Genomic DNA, 21,199 nt, shown 5'->3' with positions numbered 1-21,199 from the left:
TTGAACTCCTGGGTTCATTATATTGATAGCCACGTACTGTTTGTAGATCTTGTGTGTATGTGCAGTCTGTCAGATTTTCTTATCAATGCCATGCGTTTCAGAAAACTTTTTTTTCTGTATTAAGACCAATTTATCTTTCAAATAATCTGTTCTTTAAAGATTTGGTAGTGGGGTGCCTGGATGGTTCAGTTGGTTGAGGGTCGGATTCTTGATTTTGGCTCAGGTCACGGTCTCAGGGTCGTGAGATCGAGCCCCACGTCAGGCTCTGGCGCTGGGCATGGAACTGCTTAAGATTCTCCCTCTCCCTCTTCCTCTGCCCCTCCCCCCCTAAAAATTTTAAAAAAATAATAAAAAACTTTACAAAAATGAAGATTTGGTAGACTCCCCCTGTGAAACCTTTTAAACCTAGTGTGTTTGGGGACTATTACTCTTTGACAACTTTCTGTATTCTGTGGTATTGATCTGTATAGATTTTCTGTTTCTTCTAGAGCACATTTTGTCATATTTCTTTAGAAAATTGTCCTAGTCATTGAGGCTGTAAGTCAACTTGCATAGCTGAGGTAGTAGTCTCTTATCAGTCTTAATTTTCTCTGTGGCTATTCCTCTATTTGATATTTGTTCTCCCCTCCCCTTTCTTGATTAGATTATATGGTAGTTTATGATTGGATTCCTTTGTTAGTTTTATGACTTTTGTTTTCTAGTTCATTAATGTCCACTTCGACTTTGTTAATTCCCTCTGATCGCCTCAATCTCCTCGCGTTTGTTATTTTTCTTCTGAGTTGGACACTTGGTTTCTTTTCTGTTTTGCTCTTTAAGTACTTAAGGCTACAGTTACTCCTCTGTTACTCACTGCTTTAGCAGCTAAGGTGTAAGTATTTGATCCCTCTCCTCCCAGCTCTTCTGCATCTTCAGATTCTTGTTCTGTGAACTAGGAGTTGTTTTGAGTTTTTAAATTTTCAGGGCAGGTACATCCTGCATTTTAATTTTCTTTATGTTTAGTTTTCTTGCATTGTGATCACAGAATGCTATCTGGATTATTATTTCTTTAATTTGTGGATGTTCACTTTGTAGCCCAATGTGTGGTCATTTCCTGTGACTGTTCCTTCGGCAGCAAAAAGAAGATGATGTTCTCTTCTCAGGTTACAGAGTTTGATATACCATATTAATTATGTTATATACTTTTCCTATACCTTTACTTTTTTTATCTACTTGATCTATCATGACCTGAGAGAAGTTCAAGTCTCCTAATATAATTCTCTTTCTCCGTATCTCTCTGACAGTATTTCCTTCATACCTGTTTGCTGCTGAGACATTCTTAACTGTCAGGTCCTCAGTGCGAGATGGACCCTTTAGCGATATAGAGTGCTGCCCTCTGTCCTCTGATACTGCTTTTTAGCTGGATTCAACCTTATTTGACATTGAGATCCAGAGCCTTATTTTCCTCTTGTTTACATTTTCTGGTGGAGCATTGTTGTTTTATTTTGTGTTTTTTTCCTTTTTTTTAAATTAACATATAATGTATTATTTGTTTCAGGGGTACAGGTCTGTGATTCATCAGTCTTACACAATTCACAGCGCTCACCATAACATGTACCCTCCCCAATGTCCATCACCCAACCACCCCATGCCCCAAGCCCCTCCACTCCTGTATTGTGTGTTTTTTTAATTTTCAGTCTTTCTGAATTACTTTGCCTTAATTGTTGTCTTGAAATGTAGTATAGGGGTGCCTGGGTGGCTCAGTCATTAAGCGTCTGCCTTCAGCTCAGGTCATGGTCCCAGGGTCCTGAGATCGAGCCCCACATCGGGCTCTCTGCTCTGCGAAAAGCCTGTTTCTCCCTCTCCCACTCCCCCTGCTTGTGTTCCCTCTCTCGCTGTGTCTCTGTCGAATAAATAAATAAAATCTTAAAAAAAAAAGAAATGTAGTATAAAGTTGGGTTTTGCTTTGTGAATCAAACTTTCTCTTTTATGTGGTTAAGTTTAACCAATACATATATTTGTTGATAGGAAAGATCTGTCATCTATAGTGGTGAACATCTGTAATTTTCTCTTGCTTTCTATTTTTAATGCCTTAATTTTTCTACTGTATTATATACCTCATTTGTTTTGTTTTATTATAGTTCTTTTAACAATTATGTTTGAATTTTTGGTTCCTGTGATTATCTTAGGCCTTTTTTGTCCAGTAAGGTCACCACCAGCCACTTGAGCCTATTTAGCATTTGAAATGTGGCCAGTGTGACTGAGAAACTGAATTGATTTAGATTTCAATTTAAAGCTGATACTTGATTCAATTAACTGGAAAACTTCTATGTTTATAGCAGTTTGGATATGTGACTCTCCCTTAAGTGTAAATTTGATGAAATCTAATTATAGGTCAGTTACTTTTGATAGCAATTTAGGTTTTGAATTGAGTTGTGCTATAAGATGCACAGTGGATTTCAAAGACTTAATATAAGAAATGGTAAAATATCTCAATCTATTTTTATATTGATTCCTTGTAGACATAATATTTTTGGATATGTTAGATTAAATGAAATGTCAAAACTTTCACCTGTTTCTTTTTGAGTTAATGTGACTGCTAGGCAGTTTTAAATTACACATGTGTCTCACATTATTTTTCTATTGGACAGAGGCTTCAGATAGAATATATTAATTCCTCACTAGGAGTAAGAGAAGTATCACATTTTCATGTTCAGAATAAACATTTTATTGATTTTATTTCTCAGTATAACTTTTATGGTTTTTCTCCCTATGAACCTGTTACTCTCAGGATTTTTGGACTAATTTATTGTCGTTGAAGGGCAGTTCATGCTAATGGTGGCTCTTTGTTATATTTGCAAAAGTTTGAGTTCTGTCTTTCCATTGAGTAATTGTTATGAATGAAAACTTCTCTTGGTGGTATAAGGAAAGGAGAACTTGGACTGTTAAGACGTAAATTAAAGACAGAACCTTCTGAATCTTGAATGAGTTCATAGGAAATGATTCACATTTTCATTTGGACCTGCTGTTCATCCTTCAGTCTCACTCTGGCCACTTCTGGTTCCTTCACTCCTCACTTTGATTCCCTCCCTGCAGACTTACTTCCCATTCGCTTTATTTCCCAGTTCCTTTGCTCTTGTCTTTTGCACAGCTGCACTGGTTTTAAAGGTGTTTGTTCCTGCCCTCCTTTTATTTTATTTTATTTTATTCAAAACCGTCTCCTCACAGAGGGCAGCGCTCGCCCCTGATTTGGAACCTCTCACAGCTTCTTCAGCTGTTTGCTGTCTGCAGAGTGGGCTCTCCGTAATGATGATTCCTGGCTCCATGTAAAGGTTATTAAACATTAAACACCTTAGTGGTTATATAAGTTTAAACTTCCATAATGTCCGCACATTTAAATATAGCATCTCCCAGATAAAACCACCAGAAGGCAGGTTGTCTGACAGCTCGGCTTTCTTTTCACAGAAAAGATTTCTACAACCATCACACTGCTTCTGTGAACCCGGGAGCCTTTAGCTATTAGAAGACAACAGCCGATTTCCTTATTTTTACTGTTCTTGAGGTTTAAGGGCCCAGCCGTCTTCTGTTTTCCTTTTAGAAAGTATTTTAAGATTCTGATACCCACTGAAAAGTTGACTTTGGTTTCAAATGACTGCTCTTCGAAAAGTCTTGGTTTTTAAAGTCATTTTGCTCCTCAAAGCCTGATTATCACTGGAGAGAACAGTGATTTTGTTTCCAGGGGAGATGAAAAGATTTTTCTTTTTTTAAATTATCATGTTAGGAAAGAGGAAAAACAATTGCATTTGTTTTCTGAGTGTGTTTATTTTGTTCCTATACATATATGTACACGATACACCTTTTCTCTAAGCAGGAGGGTTTTTCTCCTGTGAAGAGTTGCCAAGAATTAGACTAACCTGTTGGGAGACAGACGCCTACTATTCAGAATTAAAAGGGGAAGAGAACGATTTTATTTAGGATAAAGATGTCTAACTTGGCTTCATGCATCTTGATCAGTATTTAAACTTAAAGTCCGAATTGGCCCTTTGGGGCCTTCATGATCAGATAGGGTTGGATTTCAACATAATCTGGTTTATCAGGCTCTGGGTGCTTAAATTGTGACTCTGGCTTAACTGTATGCAGTTTTGTGTGGGAGTCTGTAGTCTTGAAGGGGAGACCTGGCCACACTTGCTGACCTCCCGATGGGTGGTTTCCTCCCACTGAGCTTTAGGAAATTTGTTAGGCTGTTGGCAAGCTTCGAGAAACCTTGGATTTATTACTGATTGGAATCAGAAAATATCACTGCTTTTCCTTTTCCTTTATATCATACGGGCATTTAATTATTTGACTTCCGTGATAAGCTGAAGTCAAGAGTAGGGCAAATGCTTTTGTTTTAGGAATACCATAGTGGAAGATAGGTTGTCAAACTGTATAGCCCAAGAGCCAGCCCCCTGTTTTGTTTTGTTTTTTTCATTAGTAGACCTTATTTTTAATAGTTTTAGGTTCACCACAAAATTGAGCAGAAAGTACAGGGAGCTCCCACATACAGCCGCTCCCCAAATACAGTCTCCGCCATGAACCAACATTGGCCCATCATTATTATCCAAAGTCCGTAGTTTACGTTAGGCATCCACTCTTTTGTGTTGTATGCCCTGTGGGTTTTGATGATACCTGTTTTTGTAAATAAAGTTTTATTGGAACATGCCCATTTATTACATACCGTCTGTGGCTTCTTTCCCTTCACAGCAGCAGAGTTCACTGTTTGGCCCAGAGAGCAAACAAGTTTACAGTCTGGCCCTTTACAGGAAGTTTTCCACCTCTAGTCTAAGTAATTGTATCCTGTTAAAGTAGCTTGCAGTGATTGATCTTAATTTGCATTTAAATGATGAAGATCTGGGGCGCCTGGGTGGCTCAGTTGGTTAAGCGACTGCCTTCGGCTCAGGTCATGATCCCGGAGTCCTGGGATCGAGTCCCACATCGGGCTCCCCCTTCTCTGTGGGGAACCTGCTTCTCCCTCTGCCTCTGCCTGCCACTCCCCCTGCTTGTGCTCACTTTGTCTCTCTCTATGTCAAATAAATAAAATCTTAAAAAAAAAATAAATGATGAAGATCTGTTTCTCCCATTTGCTAGTGAAAGTAAATCTTGGCTATCTGGAGCATAGTTTGGAGTTAGCTAAGCCTTTTCCAGGTAATCTGTGGTTTACCCATAGGGGATGTGCCCCTGAGTGGAATTACCATGTGGAAGGCCAAGTTTAAGTGTACTGGTTTCTCCACAGTCCTGCCACAGTGAGGTTTTATGATTTTAATTGTATAGTAGGTAACATAGAAGCTAAACATTTTCCCTTTTTTCCTGTGTGGGTTTATTGTATGCATTGTGTGTGTAAAGTGTCCTTGACCATTTACTAACTGGAATCTGGAGTTTTAATCATTTGCATGAATTCCCTGTATCTATTTGGCATAGTAACCTGTTGTGCTGTGTAAATATTGTTTCCCACTGTGTTCCCTTTTGTAGTAATTATCAAAGTATACAATTAAAGGCATCTGGAAAGAATATCACCTCTAATTCTTCCATCCATTTTTTTGTGTGATAGTCTTCTAGCTTTTGCCCATATATTTACATATGTTCATGCTGAATGTTGGTTTCCTTTTTATTTAGTGCACAGTCTGAGTTTTTATATACTCAATCATTTACAGTGCTTTTATCAGGGTCAGATTTATCACCTGTAGCATTTTGCAAATTGTTACTAAACCCCTCTGGAATTTATTGCCCTTCTGAGGGGACTTTTGTAGCTAACTCACTTTTGCTCTGTTCTGTTGTCTAGTTGCATAGCAACAATTATTAAGACCTCAAATCTTTCTTTGTTGTTTCTGTTTTGTCGCATGCTGCTCAGTTCACAGAGTAGTTTATATTTGTGGATTCTATTCAGTCAGACAACTTTTCTGATTTTAATTAAATATATGTTGACTTTTGCCTTGTAATTTGTGTTGAAATTTGGTAAGGGCAGTTCTTATTTATTACCATAAATTTTTAGAAATTCTTGCTGTTCTTGCCCACCTGTTCTTGGTATTAGTTAAATTACAGGAAAGTGTGCTAAGGGGACTGTGGGTGGCTTGCCTGGCATTAATAGAAACTAACCTGGAAACATTCATCTAGCCCATTTCACTTTTGGGAGGGGTCAGTCAGTTTACCTCCATACTTGCCCTGGGGGCAGAGCTGGGTTTGATTGAGACCCCTAGTGGTATCCTTCATATCCCTCAAGGAGAACCCTCTTCCTGGTCAGCGTCTCATCTTTACTGAGATGATACTTTCTGCGGTAATGAATGGCACAAAAATTACAGCAAACTATTATATTTACAAAGTTCTATATTTATATTCCCTCTAATTGAATAGTTGGGGTTCTAACTGAGTCATAGATTATTTCCTGAAGCATCACGCAAGCAGTCATGATTTTATTTTCATTCTTAGGCTTGATACATGATTCCAGTTGACCATCTGAGTTGTACCAATGTTGCTTGCTTTCTTACTAGGGCATGGAGGTCAGTATATACTAGTTTCACTGTTGGGAATAAATTACTAAGTATCTAACATTTTCCTGGAGCAGAAAGTTAAATATTTCCCAATGTCTCCTTGGCCAGAAAACAGTACGGTCTTTTGAGGTTTGTAATATACCTATCTTTTCCCAACAAATTGTTAACGTTTTCACAGACCAGGGCATACTCCAGGTTTTATGTGAACCTTTCCTTGGCTCTGTTCTAGTAGAGTACAATGTTTCCTTAAACTTGGTAGCAGATATTCCTTGTATAAATTTGGTTAATTCCTCCCACTCCTGATGTTAAATAGAAAGCAAAATGGTAATTGGCATTTTGCTCTTCCTGTACTGGTCAGGTAATGTGCTCAAGTGAGCGCTTTCTTTCTAATCTTCCCTTCAGCTACTTGATCACAGTGAGGTTCCCTTTCTCTAGAAGCTGCCCTTTGTATAGAGGAAGACCACTTCTTTGGTTAGCCTTCTTTCCAGATTCTCTGCCATGTCTTCTCAGGCCTACATACTCATATCCTGCTTCCTTAACCTCAGCTTGGCTTCAGTAAAGCTGTTCAAGAAGGAAATGAAAATGGACTCCTAGCATTTTCTGAGTACTTACCAACATTGGTATAAAATACAGTATCGTGGACTTCTCACAACAGTCGTGTCCATGTTACAAATTGGGAAACTGAGGTTCGGGGCAGATCAGAAAAGTACCCACACATACAGTAGAGCCAGGGGACCCAGGACCTGCTCATCTTACCACCCCTCTGTAGCCGAGGAAGTAGCTAAGGATCGGGTGCAGTGTGGGAACAAAACCCACTAGAGGGGAAGGAGCGACAAGTGCCCTGTCGCCGCTTGTCGAGAGTCACGGCATCCTGAAGTACAGCCATTTCCTCTATGAATGTGTTCAGTAGTTATCTTTCCCATGTAGGGTCATCTAGAGAAGGAGAAAAAGGATAGTTGGTAACGCTGGAAAGTCTCTTAAGACTATGACGACGTTCTCCATCGGTTTCCTAAGAGGCTGAAACAAATCTCAGACATGAAAATAGAGACTAAAAATAGATGGGTAAATGGTCCGTGTCCAAACCTAAGGAGGTTTTGATTTGTTTTCCCTGGTCGGATTTTTTGTGACTCACATTAGTCAGGGGTCTTTAGTCCTGCTGCTCATGAGAATAATCTGGGGGTGGGTGGGGTAGGGTGGGGTGTGTGTGTGTGTGTGTGTGTGTGTGTGTGTGTGTGTGTGTGTATAAAACTAGTGATACCGGCCCCTCACTGAAGCCAGTTATATCAGTCTCTGGAGGTAGGGGCTCTGGTGCTGGTATGCCGGAGGTACCCAGGTGATTGTCATGGGTTAAGAACTGCGTTAGATCCAGTAGACTCTTGGGCTAAGCCTAAGGGCTGTGAACCAGTTCAGGGGATGGAGTGTGTGAGATGCTGAAGGTTGACACTTAAGTTGTTTAGGAGTCCATCAGCATTATTGAACACCTGGATTTAGAGTGAAGTAGCGGGGCGCCTGGGTGGCTCAGTCGTTAGGCGTCTGCCTTCGGCTCAGGTCATGATCCCGGGGTCCTGGGATCGAGCCCCGCATCGGGCTCCCTGCTCCACGGGAAGCCTGCTTCTCCCTCTCCCCCTCCCCCTGCTTGTGTTCCCTCTCTCGCTGTGTCTCTCTCTGTCAAATGAATAAATAAAATCTTAAAAAAAAATAGAGTGAAGTAGAAATTGAGAAGCTTTGGGAAATTGTCAAGGCGCAGTCCCTACCTTTGAGAAACTGATAAATGAGAAGCAGGGGAAAATACATAAATTTATACTTGCTAGCCCAAATTTATGAACCCCGTAGCTTTGTGGCATGCTCTCCTGCTGTCCCTACCTCTCCCTCGAAGGTTTGTGTAATAGCGGTGGTTTCTGGGAATCCGTGACATGTTTACCCTCTTGTCCTTCATCCAGAGTGTCCTTGGAGGCTCTCTGGGTGGAGAACACAACTAGAAGAACACATAGAAAAGTGTGTACTATTTTTCTTGATTTCTGGCTCCTTTCCTTGACTGCCTACTCGTAGCAGTGCTCTCTTCAGACTTGTTCCAGAATTGAAGTCATTAGGCGAGGCTGGTGTAGGATACGTAACTATATAGAGATACAAACCAAAATCCAACCCTCTCAGATTCACCCAATGGGAGCTTGAGCTTAGAGATCATCTCTCCAACCTCCCCAATTTTCTATGTGGGAAAGTAGAAGTCCCAAGTAAGGAAGAGCCTGCCCGAATCATTAACTAGTTGTTGACATGACATCTTTGCTACCTCATCCAAGAGGAACCAGAAATCATTCTCTCTAAGAGGTGAAGAGAACTTACATTTGTGTACCACTTCCTGCCAGGCATAATAGTAGGCAGTTGGAGCTAAAATTCTCCCAACATCCAGGTGGAGTAGATACTTCCATTTCTTGGATGGAGATGCCAAAGCTTAGATGATTTAAATATCCTGCCTAAGCAAAGTTAGGGGCAAAACCACACTTAGAATTCAGGTAGATGGAGTCTTTCTTTCTTTCTTTTTCTTTCTTTCTTTCTTTCTTTCTTTCTTTCTTTCTTTCTTTCTTTCTTTCTTTCTTTCTTTCTTTCTTTTTAGAGAGGGGGAGAAAGAGGGCGGTGTAGGGGCAGGGAGAGGGAGAGAGAGAGAGAGAGAGAGAGAGAATCTTAAGCAGGCTCCACACCTAGCATGGGGCTGGACGTGGGGCTCGATCTCACAACCCTGAGATCAGAACATGAGCTGACATAAAGAGTCAGATGCTTAACTGACTGAGCCACCCAGGCACCCCTCAAGTAGATGGAGCTTTTAAACCTATGCTTTTTTCAGTTCAACATGGTATACCATTTCATTTAACATAGTATGCCACTATCCCAATGCACTTCTTTGCAACGAACATAATCTCTGTTAGTAATGCCAAGGTTTTGTCTAAATTTGTTCTGCTAGACAATCGGGAAATTGCATACTCTACTGCTCATCTAGTCTTACCATTTCCAAACTCTCAGATTGATACCTACTTCATTTACTTACACTGAAACAGTTCTTATTCTCAGGACCACCACCACTTGTTAGCCTGCTTATCGTCTCTGGGAATATGAGCAGCAATCTATGTGGACTTGTAGTCAAATCTTAATTTCTGGTGCCTACCAGTAGCGTGAGTGTGGACAAATCACTTAATCCCACTACACTTCAGTGTCTTTAGCTACAAAATAGAAATGATAGCATCTAATCATAGGCTTGCCGTCCTGGTGAAATCGAGAACATGCAGCACAATGCATGGCACATGGTAGGTGCTCAGTAGATGTTACTCTGCTTTTATTATGGGAAGTCAGTGACACAGCATTTCCTGGATGAAATCAGCTTCCTGCTAAGAATAAAAGCTGCATAGGGAGCTCTTAACCTTGAATGTTAATTATCTTAAAGTTTGTTGGCTGAAGGTCCCAGCTCTAAAAACTGATCATTTTCCAAGAAACATAGCACTTTCAGTTCATTTGTGCTTTGAGCATTCCTGGCTTTGGATCCTCTTCATTCACTGTAATGGTTAACTTAACATTTTGCTTCAGTTCACCTCGAAGATGAGTACATGGTGACCTTTACTTAAATGTTCCTGCTTCCATGACAACAAGGCATCCTGTAACTTACCAATCTACCGTTAGGACTATATCCTAAAGCCCCTTCTGGAATTAGGTTGATATGAGTCTTTGTGGTGGCTTTGGCTACAGTTGTTACTTGCATGTTCTCGCTGGTCAAAGCTCTGTTTGTGATATCAGTTCTAAACACATCCATGCCTTTTTCCTCCACTCCCTGGCCTGCCATACCATACTGACAGTTACTGCCACTTTATTATCACCTTCCTTCCTACCTTTGGCTCCTCTTCCCCTAACTTGAAGGATTTGATACCTCTGACCAAATATGTAGAATGGAGTGGTCTATCTATAAGAGGAATTTACCATTCTGAGCAAATATGACCTTGCATCCCTGAATTTTATTTGCTATAGTAAGTTTATACAGAAACTTACTAGGTATTTTGATTTTCAGTTCTAATCAGGAAATATTTATTAGATATGTACGGTTGTTGCATATTGTGCTAGTAGACTCTTCAGTGTTCTGAGGATCCTGGGACCCACAGGACATAGAACTCAGTGAATAGGGGGAATGGCAGAGAGGTTGTCCAGGCAGAGGGCACAGACTGTGGACTCACAGTGAAATCTATTTACACCTGGCATGCAGAAGGGCGGGTTTCTCACTAATCTGTTTATGGACACGTATCTACCTTCGAAGAGTAAACAGGGTTCTAAAGAGAGAGGATGAGGGCACTAGTGGACGTTACTCACTTTCCCTCAGCACAGAGGTAGATGCCCCTCAGGGAAGGGATCGAGTCCCGCATTGGGCTCCCTGCTCAGGGGGGAGTCTGCTTGCTTCTCCCTCTGACCCTCTTCCCTCTCGTGCTCTCTGTCTCTCAAATAAATAAATAAAATCTTTAAAAAATAAAAAAAATAAAACCTGAAGGCTTTTAGAGGACATTCAATTAAAACCAAAAGACTTTTTTAAGTTGAGTAAAAAAAACCCAAAAAAACAAAAAACAAAAAAAGATTGTTGGAACTCTTTGATTTAAACTGAGTATCCAGCATTAGTACATAGGACAAAATACTTCCAACTTCCATGAAAACCACAGAAAGTTTAAAAAAATGTTGGACCTTTCATATTTATTTTTAGGTTCACTAATTAACTAAAAAAGGCTTACCCCCTTGTTTAAACTGATGTATAATTAAGGTATCTGAGTACAAAGAATTCATCTCTAAAGCTAAGTAAGAATGTAGGAGGCAAAACCTGAGATTTTTCAGATATTCTTTTTTTTTTTAAAAAGTATTAAAAGTATTCTCTATCTTCCCAGTAAATCATTGAGAAACTACCATAGGTCAAGTCCTCTCATTGCTGCCATGGGGGATACAGAGACAAAACACGGTTCTTTTTCTGCGCCTTCATAATAAGCTGATAATCCAAGAGGGCTAGAATAAATGCCTCCTGGTATTTGGTTATCTTAGACCATACCTAGTCGTTGAATTTTCTAGTTAGTTCAGAGATGACCAAAGGCCTTTTATTTTAAAATAAATAAAAGTGGATGGTAGGGACACAACATACTTTAATCCCTTTTAATCCCTTTTTAATTATGTAGAATCATCAAATGAGCGCAGGCAACCGCACTGGACCAGAATGTAGCAGAGCTCTCAGGGCTTAGCAAGTATCAGGTTATTTGCTCTGGCACCCCCTGGCCTCAGGCTGTTCTGCTTTATCATCCTTTGCAATCATTAGTGCTGGCTCTTCAATGAGCCCCCTCTTCTAAATTTTAAGAGGTTGTCAGTGTTAAATATTAAGCACTTTTTAACCCTTACTACACCTCTATGAAGGTAGGTAGTGTTCCTGTAGCCGACTACACCGAGGCTTAGAAGTGTAATGACACTTGCCACGTCCATAAAGCTCGGGAGGCTCAAGTCAGCGTTCAAACCCAAGTCTAACTCTGGCACATGATCTTGGCCTAATATACTGTTCTGGAGGTCTCTTGTCTTTTATCTGAATTCTGAAGTTCAAAAAGCTCTAAAACTTGGGACGGGGCGCCTGGGTGGCTCAGATGGTTAAGCGTCTGCCTTCGGCTCAGGTCGTGATCCCAGGGTCCTGGGATCGAGTCCTGCATCGGGCTCCCTGCTCCTTGGGAGCCTGCTTCTCCCTCTGCCTCTCTCTCTCTCTCTCTCTGTCTCTCATGAATAAATAAATAAAATCTTTAAAAAAAAAAATAAAACTTGGGACGCCTGGGTGGCTCAGTGGGTTAAGCATCTGCCTTCAGCTCAGGTCATGATCCCAGGGTCCTGGGATGGAGTCCTGCATCAAGCTCCTTGCTCAGCCGGGAGCCTGCTTCTCCCTCTGCCTGCCGCTCCCCCTGCTTGTGTGCGTGTGCGCTCGCTTGCTCTCTGACAAATAAATAAAATCTTTAAAAAAAAAAAAAAAAAGGCTCTAAAACTTGTAGTTGTTTTTTCATACCTTCGGTGACAAAACACGACCTGAACTTACTTCAGGCCATGGTCTTTTTTCTGCTCCATGTAAATGATTTCACCGCAGCTTTATTGTGTCTATATCATAGACAGTGGATGTACGTACTCCTTTTACCTTCCGAAAGTCGGAAAACCTTGACATTCTGAAACTGTCTAGCCCTGTGCATTTCCAGCACAAACGTGGCCTGATGGCCCCTTGCCACCTGCCAGCCAGCTCCCACTTCTCCTCGTCCTCCCCCCCTCCCCCCAGCCCTAGGCTTCCAGTTTGCTGCTCCTAATATGCTGTGGACATGGCAGTTGAAACATGTAAACTTTAATGTCTAAAACACTGAGATAATTTTTTCAAATCCTGAGGTCATACTGCTACTCACAGTTCCAGTTCAACCCCTGTGGGCCCCTTCCTCTCCTGCATTCCCTCACTTGCTTCTCCTACAGGGAGAACGGAGACATTTCTTCTATGCTTGAAAAAAAAGGTGTCCTTTTTATTTAACCAGGATGCAAAGTGTTTGTCCTGGTATGTGAAAAGTTAGATGCACATTTTACCTTAGATAATAACAGGTCCTTCATTTTATGGTATGATTCACCGTGATTTAAGTATCAGCACTTTTAGTGCACTTAAAATGATTCGTCTATAAGAATCCTCCAGAGCGTTTTAGGAATGATACATATTATCTGAAGCAAAACAGCCAGAGTCCCTTTAAATGTTAATCATCTGGAGCCAAATAAATGTGTATAGAGTAGATGATGGAAGGTCATTGCTGGGATATCACACCCCTTTTTCCTCACTCAGGGGAAAAGTGGAAGACAGAATCATTGATGAGTTAAAGATGCACCGAAGGCCTTCAGTATATTCACCTAGAATGAGGGAAGTAAGGGATGGATTGTGTAAGACTAATCTTTTATTCTAACTTTTTTAGCATGGAGAAGGGGGCTCAGGGGTCAGTGGGGAAAGAATGGTTCTGCAGATGACTTTCATGAGTGGGTTCTTTTATTTCTAGTCTTATTCAGTGGGGAGAGGAAAGGAATAAACCAGAACTTGGCTGCAAGTGTTAGCAAATCAGATTTATTTCTGGATCTCTGGTTTGCGGCCTGTATCATATTTGGAAGAATGAGGAGAGTTTGGAGGAGAGAAGTGTTCCCTGAGCCTTGCTTGTTTGTCTCTGGGCCTGGCCCCAAGGTTGCCCATCTCCAAACAGCCTCCTGGCAGTATGGAACATCAGGAAGGCCTATGGAGTGTGAGGGGGTTGGGATGGACCCATAAGTATCACAGAGGACAGAACACTAATGTTTATTGATCACCTGCTTTGTGTCAGGCTCCATACCTGTTACCACATTTAGTCTTTACAAAAACTGAAATTTTATCCCCATTCTACAGGTTAGGGCAGCTGCGATTTAGAGCAATTAAGAAGCTTACCAAAGGTTTCTTACCCCCAAATGGAGGAGTTGGGGCTGAAGCACATTTGTGTCCCCAAAGCTCATGTCCTTTCTCTCATGTCCCCAGTCCCCCAGCCGTCATCAGGTTTACAGCAGGACTTGGGGCCCATGCTACTCTGGTCAAAGCAGCTGGGGAAGACGCTTGGGTTTCCTTGTTCAGGTGGCTGTGTCCCTTTTCTCTCACTGTGTCCCAGCTATCTAAGTTTTATGCACAACCAGCTCAGGGCAACCAACAGAAGACTCTGTGACCTCTGTCTTTATGGTCAACACCGGGTCTTACCTCTTGGTCATGTCAGAGTAGATCACTCTGCTTCTGAGCGCACCTGTGAGCTGCTTTCTCTGGCACATCCTGAGCCCCGTGTCTTAATCAGAGCAGGTCTGTGGCTGCTTCCCAGGGTGACAAAGCTCTGATTCCTGGAGAAACACATTTGAAGAAAACCTTAGGAAGAAGCAGTCGACACACAGGTGGTGAATATTTGTGGAATGAATGGGTCTTTTGCCTTCTGGAAACCCCTGTGAACAGGAGTGGATTTACATGTTTTCCTACTTTTGTACTTGGCAGTTTTCCCATAGTGTTAATTTGAAAACAAATTCAGATTATATCCCAGGTCATTTTTATATCACTAACGGTAACACTAGAAATGTATTTGTGTTAAAAAAAAAAAAAAAAACTGCTTTCAAGGTTGCCTCTTGGAATAAATGTTCTTTTTCTATTCTAATTAAATTATTTTCTTAAACTTGCAATTTCAGAGGATAAAAATTTCACTAGAGACTGCAGGATTGTTTAATTTTCTCCTCCTAACCGGTAACCATACTATCATGAGAGCACTTTATTGTTCCATCTGTTAGATTATAAAATCATGGAACATTCATTGTGTCTTAACAGGGAGAGATAATGCATGTGAGAAAACTTCATATATGTTTCTACGAAAGGAGCTTCCTGTAAGACTGGCCAACACAATGAGAGAGGTTAATCTTCTGCCGGATAACTTGCTTAACCGCCCTTCAGTGGGGTTGGTTCAGAGTTGGTAAGTAAATAATGTAGCTTTAGATCGGTCTTCCCATAATGCTCTGAACACCTGGCATGGAGCCCATTTTCCCTAAAAGTACGTGTATGGCATGTGTGGGAATGAGTCATTCGGGATAGCTGCAATTTTCCAAGCAGTTAAAAGTTTTTTTTTTTTTTTTAACCTGACAATTTCACATTGTCTTAATGAAAAGACTTCTAAACTGTACAGGACAGCTTTCTTGACTTTTCAAATTTTATTTTTCTGGTTATAAATGTAATTGTTCACTGAAACAAAAATTAGAAAGTACAGAAAAATTTAAAGGAACCCATGCGGACTGGTCTGCAATCCGTTGGATAAGGGGATGTTGCCACTTTTTGATCAAGTCTCAGCCTTGTTCCTTTTGTTTTCCTGTTAAAGGAGTTTCTTGGTGGCAGTATTTGTTAGAGAAAATTAAGTCATTTAAAGGGGAACCTCGGATTGTAAAAATGCCAGTACGTAATGTGCTTCATTTGCCTTATGAAAAATAAAAAAAAAAAAATCTCAACAGAGAATGCAGCAAACACGTGTTATTTAATTGAGGAAGTTGAATTTGTGACTCAACTACCCACTAGGTAAGCAGGGTGAGGTCAGTGAGTGGTAGGATGTAAGAGCAGGTGGTGTATTTTCAGAAAGGGATTTGCATATATTCAAGAAACACTTTGCTCTCCTCCTCCGTAGCTTCCTACCCCGGATGCAGAGTTTGTTCCAGCAGGAGCAGCGAGTGCTTGTTTGCCTGAAATTTCTTTATTGTTTTAAGAGCATCATCCGAAATTTTCCCGCAGAAAGTGTACACTCACTATTGGGGTCATTGTGGTGGGGATTGGAGGTTGACTAGCTGGGCTTCAAGTTCCCTGGGCCTGGTGGCAGTGACTGACAGTCACACTGTCTATTGCTTATGTAAAAGTTACTTCGGGGGCTTCAAAGTGATTCAGCTGGCGAAGTATAGACTTAAATGCTGGGGTCAGCTCTTTTTTTTTTGTCTCACATTTCTCTTCTGTAGCCATCCCAAACACATGCATGTCACGTCTTCCTTTTTTTTAAAAAAAAAATTCAATTTCAAAATAATTTCCTATATAACAGAAAGATATGCAAGACTAGTAGCAAGAATTGCCATATACCTTGGCCCAGATTCACTAATTGTTAACATCTGGTGCCATTTGTCCTGCTGTTCTCATTCATATTCGCGCTCTCTCTCTGGGTGTGTGTGTGTGTGTGTGTGTACACACTTAGGGTATATCAGACGTGGTACACACATAACATATATGCTACACATTATTTTTTTTCCTAAACCATTTGGGTTAATGGTATACATGCCCCTCTACCCCTAACGACTTTGGTATGTATCTCCTTAGAACAACTCTTAGAAAACCACAGTATGATTATCAGATTTGGCAATTTAACATTGATTTAGTAATATTTTCTAATGTGGGAGAACTTGTTCTCGTTTCATTAATTGCTCTAATAGTGCTCTTTTTTAAAAATTTTATTTATTTATTTGAGAGAGAGTGAGAGAGAGCACGAGAGGGGGTAGTGGCAGGGAGAGGGAGAAGCAGACTCCCTGCTGAGCGGGGAGCCCGATGCAGGACTCGATCCCAGGACCCTGGGATCATGACCTGAGCCAAAGGCAGATGCTTAACGACTGAGCCACCCAGGCGCCCCAGTAGTACTCTCCCCCCCACCCCCCAGCAATCCCTGCCTCCCCAATGCAGAAATCCAGTTTAGGATCACACATTGTGCTTAGCTGTCATTTCCTTTTCCTCTTAAAAGTGACTCTTCCAACAGGCCGTGAAGCCCACCTCAGCTAGAGTGTGTTCTCCTTGTTCTCTTGACTTTCAGGCTGGGAAGCTCAGCAGCATCTTTGGCTCCTCTCCACTCATGACTCTGCTCTTTAAGTGAACTACTTATCTCCCTAGAATCCTGCTGGCGTGTGACAGGATAGAGGGCCTTGTTGCCTCTGGCTGACTTTGCCCTCTGAGGGAGGTTTGACCTGATGATTTCAACAGTGCCTAATCCATAGCCTGATTTGCCCAGAAGCTTTTAAAAAGGATATCCAGAGATGAACATACTTTAGTATCATGCATCGTTACAAAGTTCAAGTGAGGCTGATTAATAAAACATTATTCCTGTTCATGTATTTATATGCTGTGCAGTCATTTTTTGTTACTGGAGTACCCTCATCCTCCCTCCAAAGCTGGATAGGAGGATTAGTGGTAATTAATTGTTAGAAATAATTATATTAAGGGATAATTCTTTCGAGGCATGTTCAGATCCAAAGCAGAGATGACACACCTCTGAGTAATTGGCTTCTCTGAATCCCCTCCAGATCCAGCAGGTTCTGTCCGGATATAGCTGCCTCAGTAATGTGCCTCTCTGGATCCCATTTTTCTGTGTTCTCCAGATATTTATTTTGTACACATTATTTCCTGTACTGGCCCTGATTGAGATATGTAGCTATTTTTAATCCAGAAGCTGTTTCTGAGGACCTAAGAGGCATTCCTTTCCCTCCTCTGCAGTGTTGATGAGATTAGTTTAACTCTGAGAAGGAACGTTTATTTCTAGTTTCGAAGTTCCCAGCATGCACTTTAGTGTCACACATGTGTTCCTTACAATTCATATGCACATCTTGGCTAATGAAACTGTAGATTTGGTGTACCAGTTAGAATATGTTTGTGAGTAGCAGAAAATCCAACTAAACCATACATTGGCTCGTGTAGCTATAGGATGGGCTTTTGGTGTTAGTTGATTTAGAGAATTCATGAGATTATCAAGGCCCTGCTTTCCATGGTGTCGGCTTTATTTTCAGGCTGGATTTCCTCCTGGTGGCAGAATAGCTGCAACCTTTCCAGGGTTTACATCCCCAAAGCCCACTGTACAAAAAGCAGAGCAAGTTAATTTCTCTCCCAAAGACCCCCACCACGTCTTCCCTTTTATTTTACTTGCCTGAATTGGGGTAGTGTGCCCATTCCTGAGCCAGTCCCTTTGTTCAGGGGAATGCAGTGCAATGACAGGCTTAGGGTTAGACTATTGGACTAGTTAGTAATCAGTGACAAGAAAAATACTGTTACCCAGAGAAAAATCAGGCCACCCAGGAGCTTTGCATGGCATCAGCTTCCCCTGCAGCACTTGGGCTGCAATTGGTGGTGGAGGGGAATGGGGTAGATACCTGAGTGAAGATTTAGGGTACTCTTAGGAAGAGGGAAAGGAGGAATGGATGTTGGGTAGGCAATTAACAGAGTAACTCATCTTTTTTTTAGGTATATGCAGAGCTTTCTTGAACTTTTAGAATATGAGAATAAGAGCCCTGAAGATCCACAGGTCTTGGATAAGTAAGTATGGTACCAAACTTACCTGACAGTAAAAGCATCAGGTTAAAAAATGTTTTGGTAAATGGAACTCATGTCATTAAGAACCAAGAAGTGTAATTTGGTGAAAGCATTAAGTTTGTTAATGGGTAACAACTCAATATCACATTTTTAAACAATTAAAGTTAATTTAACATAGCACAAAATGAATAATGAATGACCCTTTAAATTATATTTCATGTTCTAGGTCTTAATAAATTTTCACTCCTGGTGAACTGGTGCCGGCCACTCACTATAAATATTGCAGTAAATGTACCACCTAGTGGTAGTTTTAAGAATGCAGTGGCCTCTGGAGAGACCTGAATTTATCTACTCAGTCCTTTACAATTTTTTTTTCAATTTTTAAAAAAAAATTTTCAGTGCAGCATAATAGTTGAGCTCAGGAAACCTGTAATGCTTTTATTTTGGAGCAGCATAAAAGAGTGTGCTTTTAATATAACGACCTGAATTCTCTGCTCCTGTTCCGCACAAAGGCTGCTAACTTCTCTAACTGGAAAATGTTTCTGTTTTTTCATCTTCATTTAACTGAAAAAATACTCACCCTAGCTCTGAGTGTTGTTTGCCTTTTTTTTCCCCCAAGAGAAATTAAGTATCCCCTTCACATTACTTTCCTCCTGTTTCACGTACACACGCGGGACTGCACATGGCAGGCCTGTTTGTGCTGAAGAATTTTTTTCTGCAGAGAATCTTGGTCCACAGAGTTGTGACACCAAACGCCTTACATATAGGCATTCCAGAAAAAGAACTAAGAAACACTGTTAGCAAAGCACCCGTGGCTCGAGGCATTCAACCCAACCGTTTCAGTTCACAGATAAGGAAACTGAGGTCAGAGAAGAGCAATGACTTGTCCAAAGTTGTAACATGAGTTGGTAGCAGAGCTGGATCTGTAAATGCTTGTTCCAGTTCCTTCATGCACTGTTGTGCACAATGTACCAACTGCGAGAACCACCGGTGTGCACCCTGAGTAGCGAGCTCCAGTTTAGTTGTAAATTAAAATACAAGGGGGAAGAATCCCCACCTGTTGTATACCTTGCTAGGTGTTTTGCGAATGGATTTGTGATTTGTGAAAGGGAGGCGTTGCATTAGAGCCCCAGATGCAATGTTCTTGCTAGAGGCCATTGCTCTCATTTAACGTACTGAAATTAAAGGAATCGAATCCAGAAGCTTTGTTTGCTCACAAGTCATTAGCTAGTAACAGTTTGTTTTGCTGACATCCTAGAAATTAGGACTGACTTCTCTAGCTTCAAATTTTAGGGTATAGATTTGTGGAAGTAAATAATATTAAATTGCTGCCGTATGTTTCCCAGAATCCTGTCTCAGTTTCTGGAACAGGTTATTGGTCAGATGCAATTTATGGACATGAGCCCACTTTGGAAACTGCCAAGTGCTGGATCCAGTGCGTGTGAGATCATAATGATAATCGCTCTCCCTCAGTGAGTTTTGGTGACTTGCCCAGGTTCACACAGCTAGTCGGGATAGCTGGGGTTTCAGAAGCCCGCTGCCTCTGGCAAAGGAAGGAAAGGAAGGTGAGCTAGTCACTTTACTCATAGTGGTAGCCTTTTCCAGTCCGGCAGAAGCTGTACAGGAGTCCCAGGCACAGAGATCATTTAAGTGAGGTGAAAGCAGCTTAGAGAACAGGCTTGTTTCTCTTAATGATAAAGTTAAGAAGACCCCGGAAGACGGGGGGAAGCCTTCTGAGAATCGAGCCCTTGAGGCAAGTCTCCTCCCTTCTGCTAAGTTGAGGTGCTTCTCTACTGTAATGAAATCTTTCACTTGAGTGATATTGAATTTATAAATACGTTAGAAAGAACATTATCTAGAGGACAGATCGTCCATTATCAAATTTCTTGTGAATAATTATGACCTTCCAGTTTCAGAGTTGATTTATTCATCTCTGCTGTCTTTGTGTGTGTGTATTTGTTACAGGAGTATTTCATCACTGAGAAACATTAAGACTATTCAGATAAGTGAAAAGAAAGTCACTCCAAATTTCCATTACCAGGGGACAACCACCGTTAACATTTTCCTTGCATTCCATACTTTTTCCTAGGCATCCATATTTTTATATGTGCACAATATGTTTTACAAAAATAACTGTGGACATTATAGATCTCTATACCATTACTAATGGTTTCAAAATGGTCCGTCTACAGGTAAGTCATGTGATTTGACCTCCTGTCATTGAGTTGTAGAATGGTTTGTATTTTTCTTGCTATTCTAAACAGGGCTCTTAAGAATAGTTCTTAAATACAGCCGTTGGCCTTGTTCTGTCATTTTCCTAGGATCAATTCCTGGGAGTGGAATGAATCTCTTTGGTCTTTGATGTATGTTGCTCAGTTGCCCCTAGAAATGTATCAGTTATGCTTCCACACTCTAGAGGACACTGGTTATTCTCCCCCAGTGTGAAGAGTGGAGACTAATTCTGCATTGTTTTGCTTTTCTATTACTCTTTTCGAAGGGGGAAGTTATTGGCATTTGCGTTGCCTCTGTGGTAAATTTCCCATTGATACCGGATCCCTTGCCTCGTTTCCTGTTAGGGTGCTCATCTTTTCCTTCATTAAAGACAGTAGCTCTTGCAAATGTATTTTCCCCAGTTTTCACTTTGTTTTTTGACTTTAATAACCTGTATCCCTGTAGAATTGCCGAAATTCTGCATAGTCCTATCGTTTGTTTCTTCAGGGTTCTACCTGTGGTATTAAGCTTAGGACAGCCTTCCTTACCATAAGGCATACTATACTATCTACTTATTCACCTGATTTTCTTTTATTTTTTTTCTGTGATTTTATTCTTTTACGTT

The 21,199-nt window shown here is 40.9% G+C and overlaps 1 protein-coding gene across 2 annotated transcripts in view; it reads left to right on the top strand.

Moving 5' to 3' along the window:
• The window catches only part of PDK3 (pyruvate dehydrogenase kinase 3), a 70,428-nt gene that overhangs the window by 4,420 nt on the left and 44,809 nt on the right, over window positions 1-21,199 (top strand). For both annotated transcript variants that reach the window (XM_027609454.2, XM_027609455.2), the window contains exons 2-3: window positions 14,878-15,019; window positions 18,295-18,366. In XM_027609454.2, coding sequence (XP_027465255.1) covers window positions 14,878-15,019; window positions 18,295-18,366 — 214 coding nt within the window. The remainder of the gene's footprint in view (window positions 1-14,877; window positions 15,020-18,294; window positions 18,367-21,199) is intronic.

The sequence above is a fragment of the Zalophus californianus genome, chromosome X (genome assembly GCF_009762305.2).
Source record: "Zalophus californianus isolate mZalCal1 chromosome X, mZalCal1.pri.v2, whole genome shotgun sequence".
NCBI lineage: Eukaryota > Metazoa > Chordata > Mammalia > Carnivora > Otariidae > Zalophus > Zalophus californianus.
The sequence above is the reverse complement of the archived record's forward strand: the minus strand, read 5'-3'. Positions and strand labels throughout refer to the sequence as shown.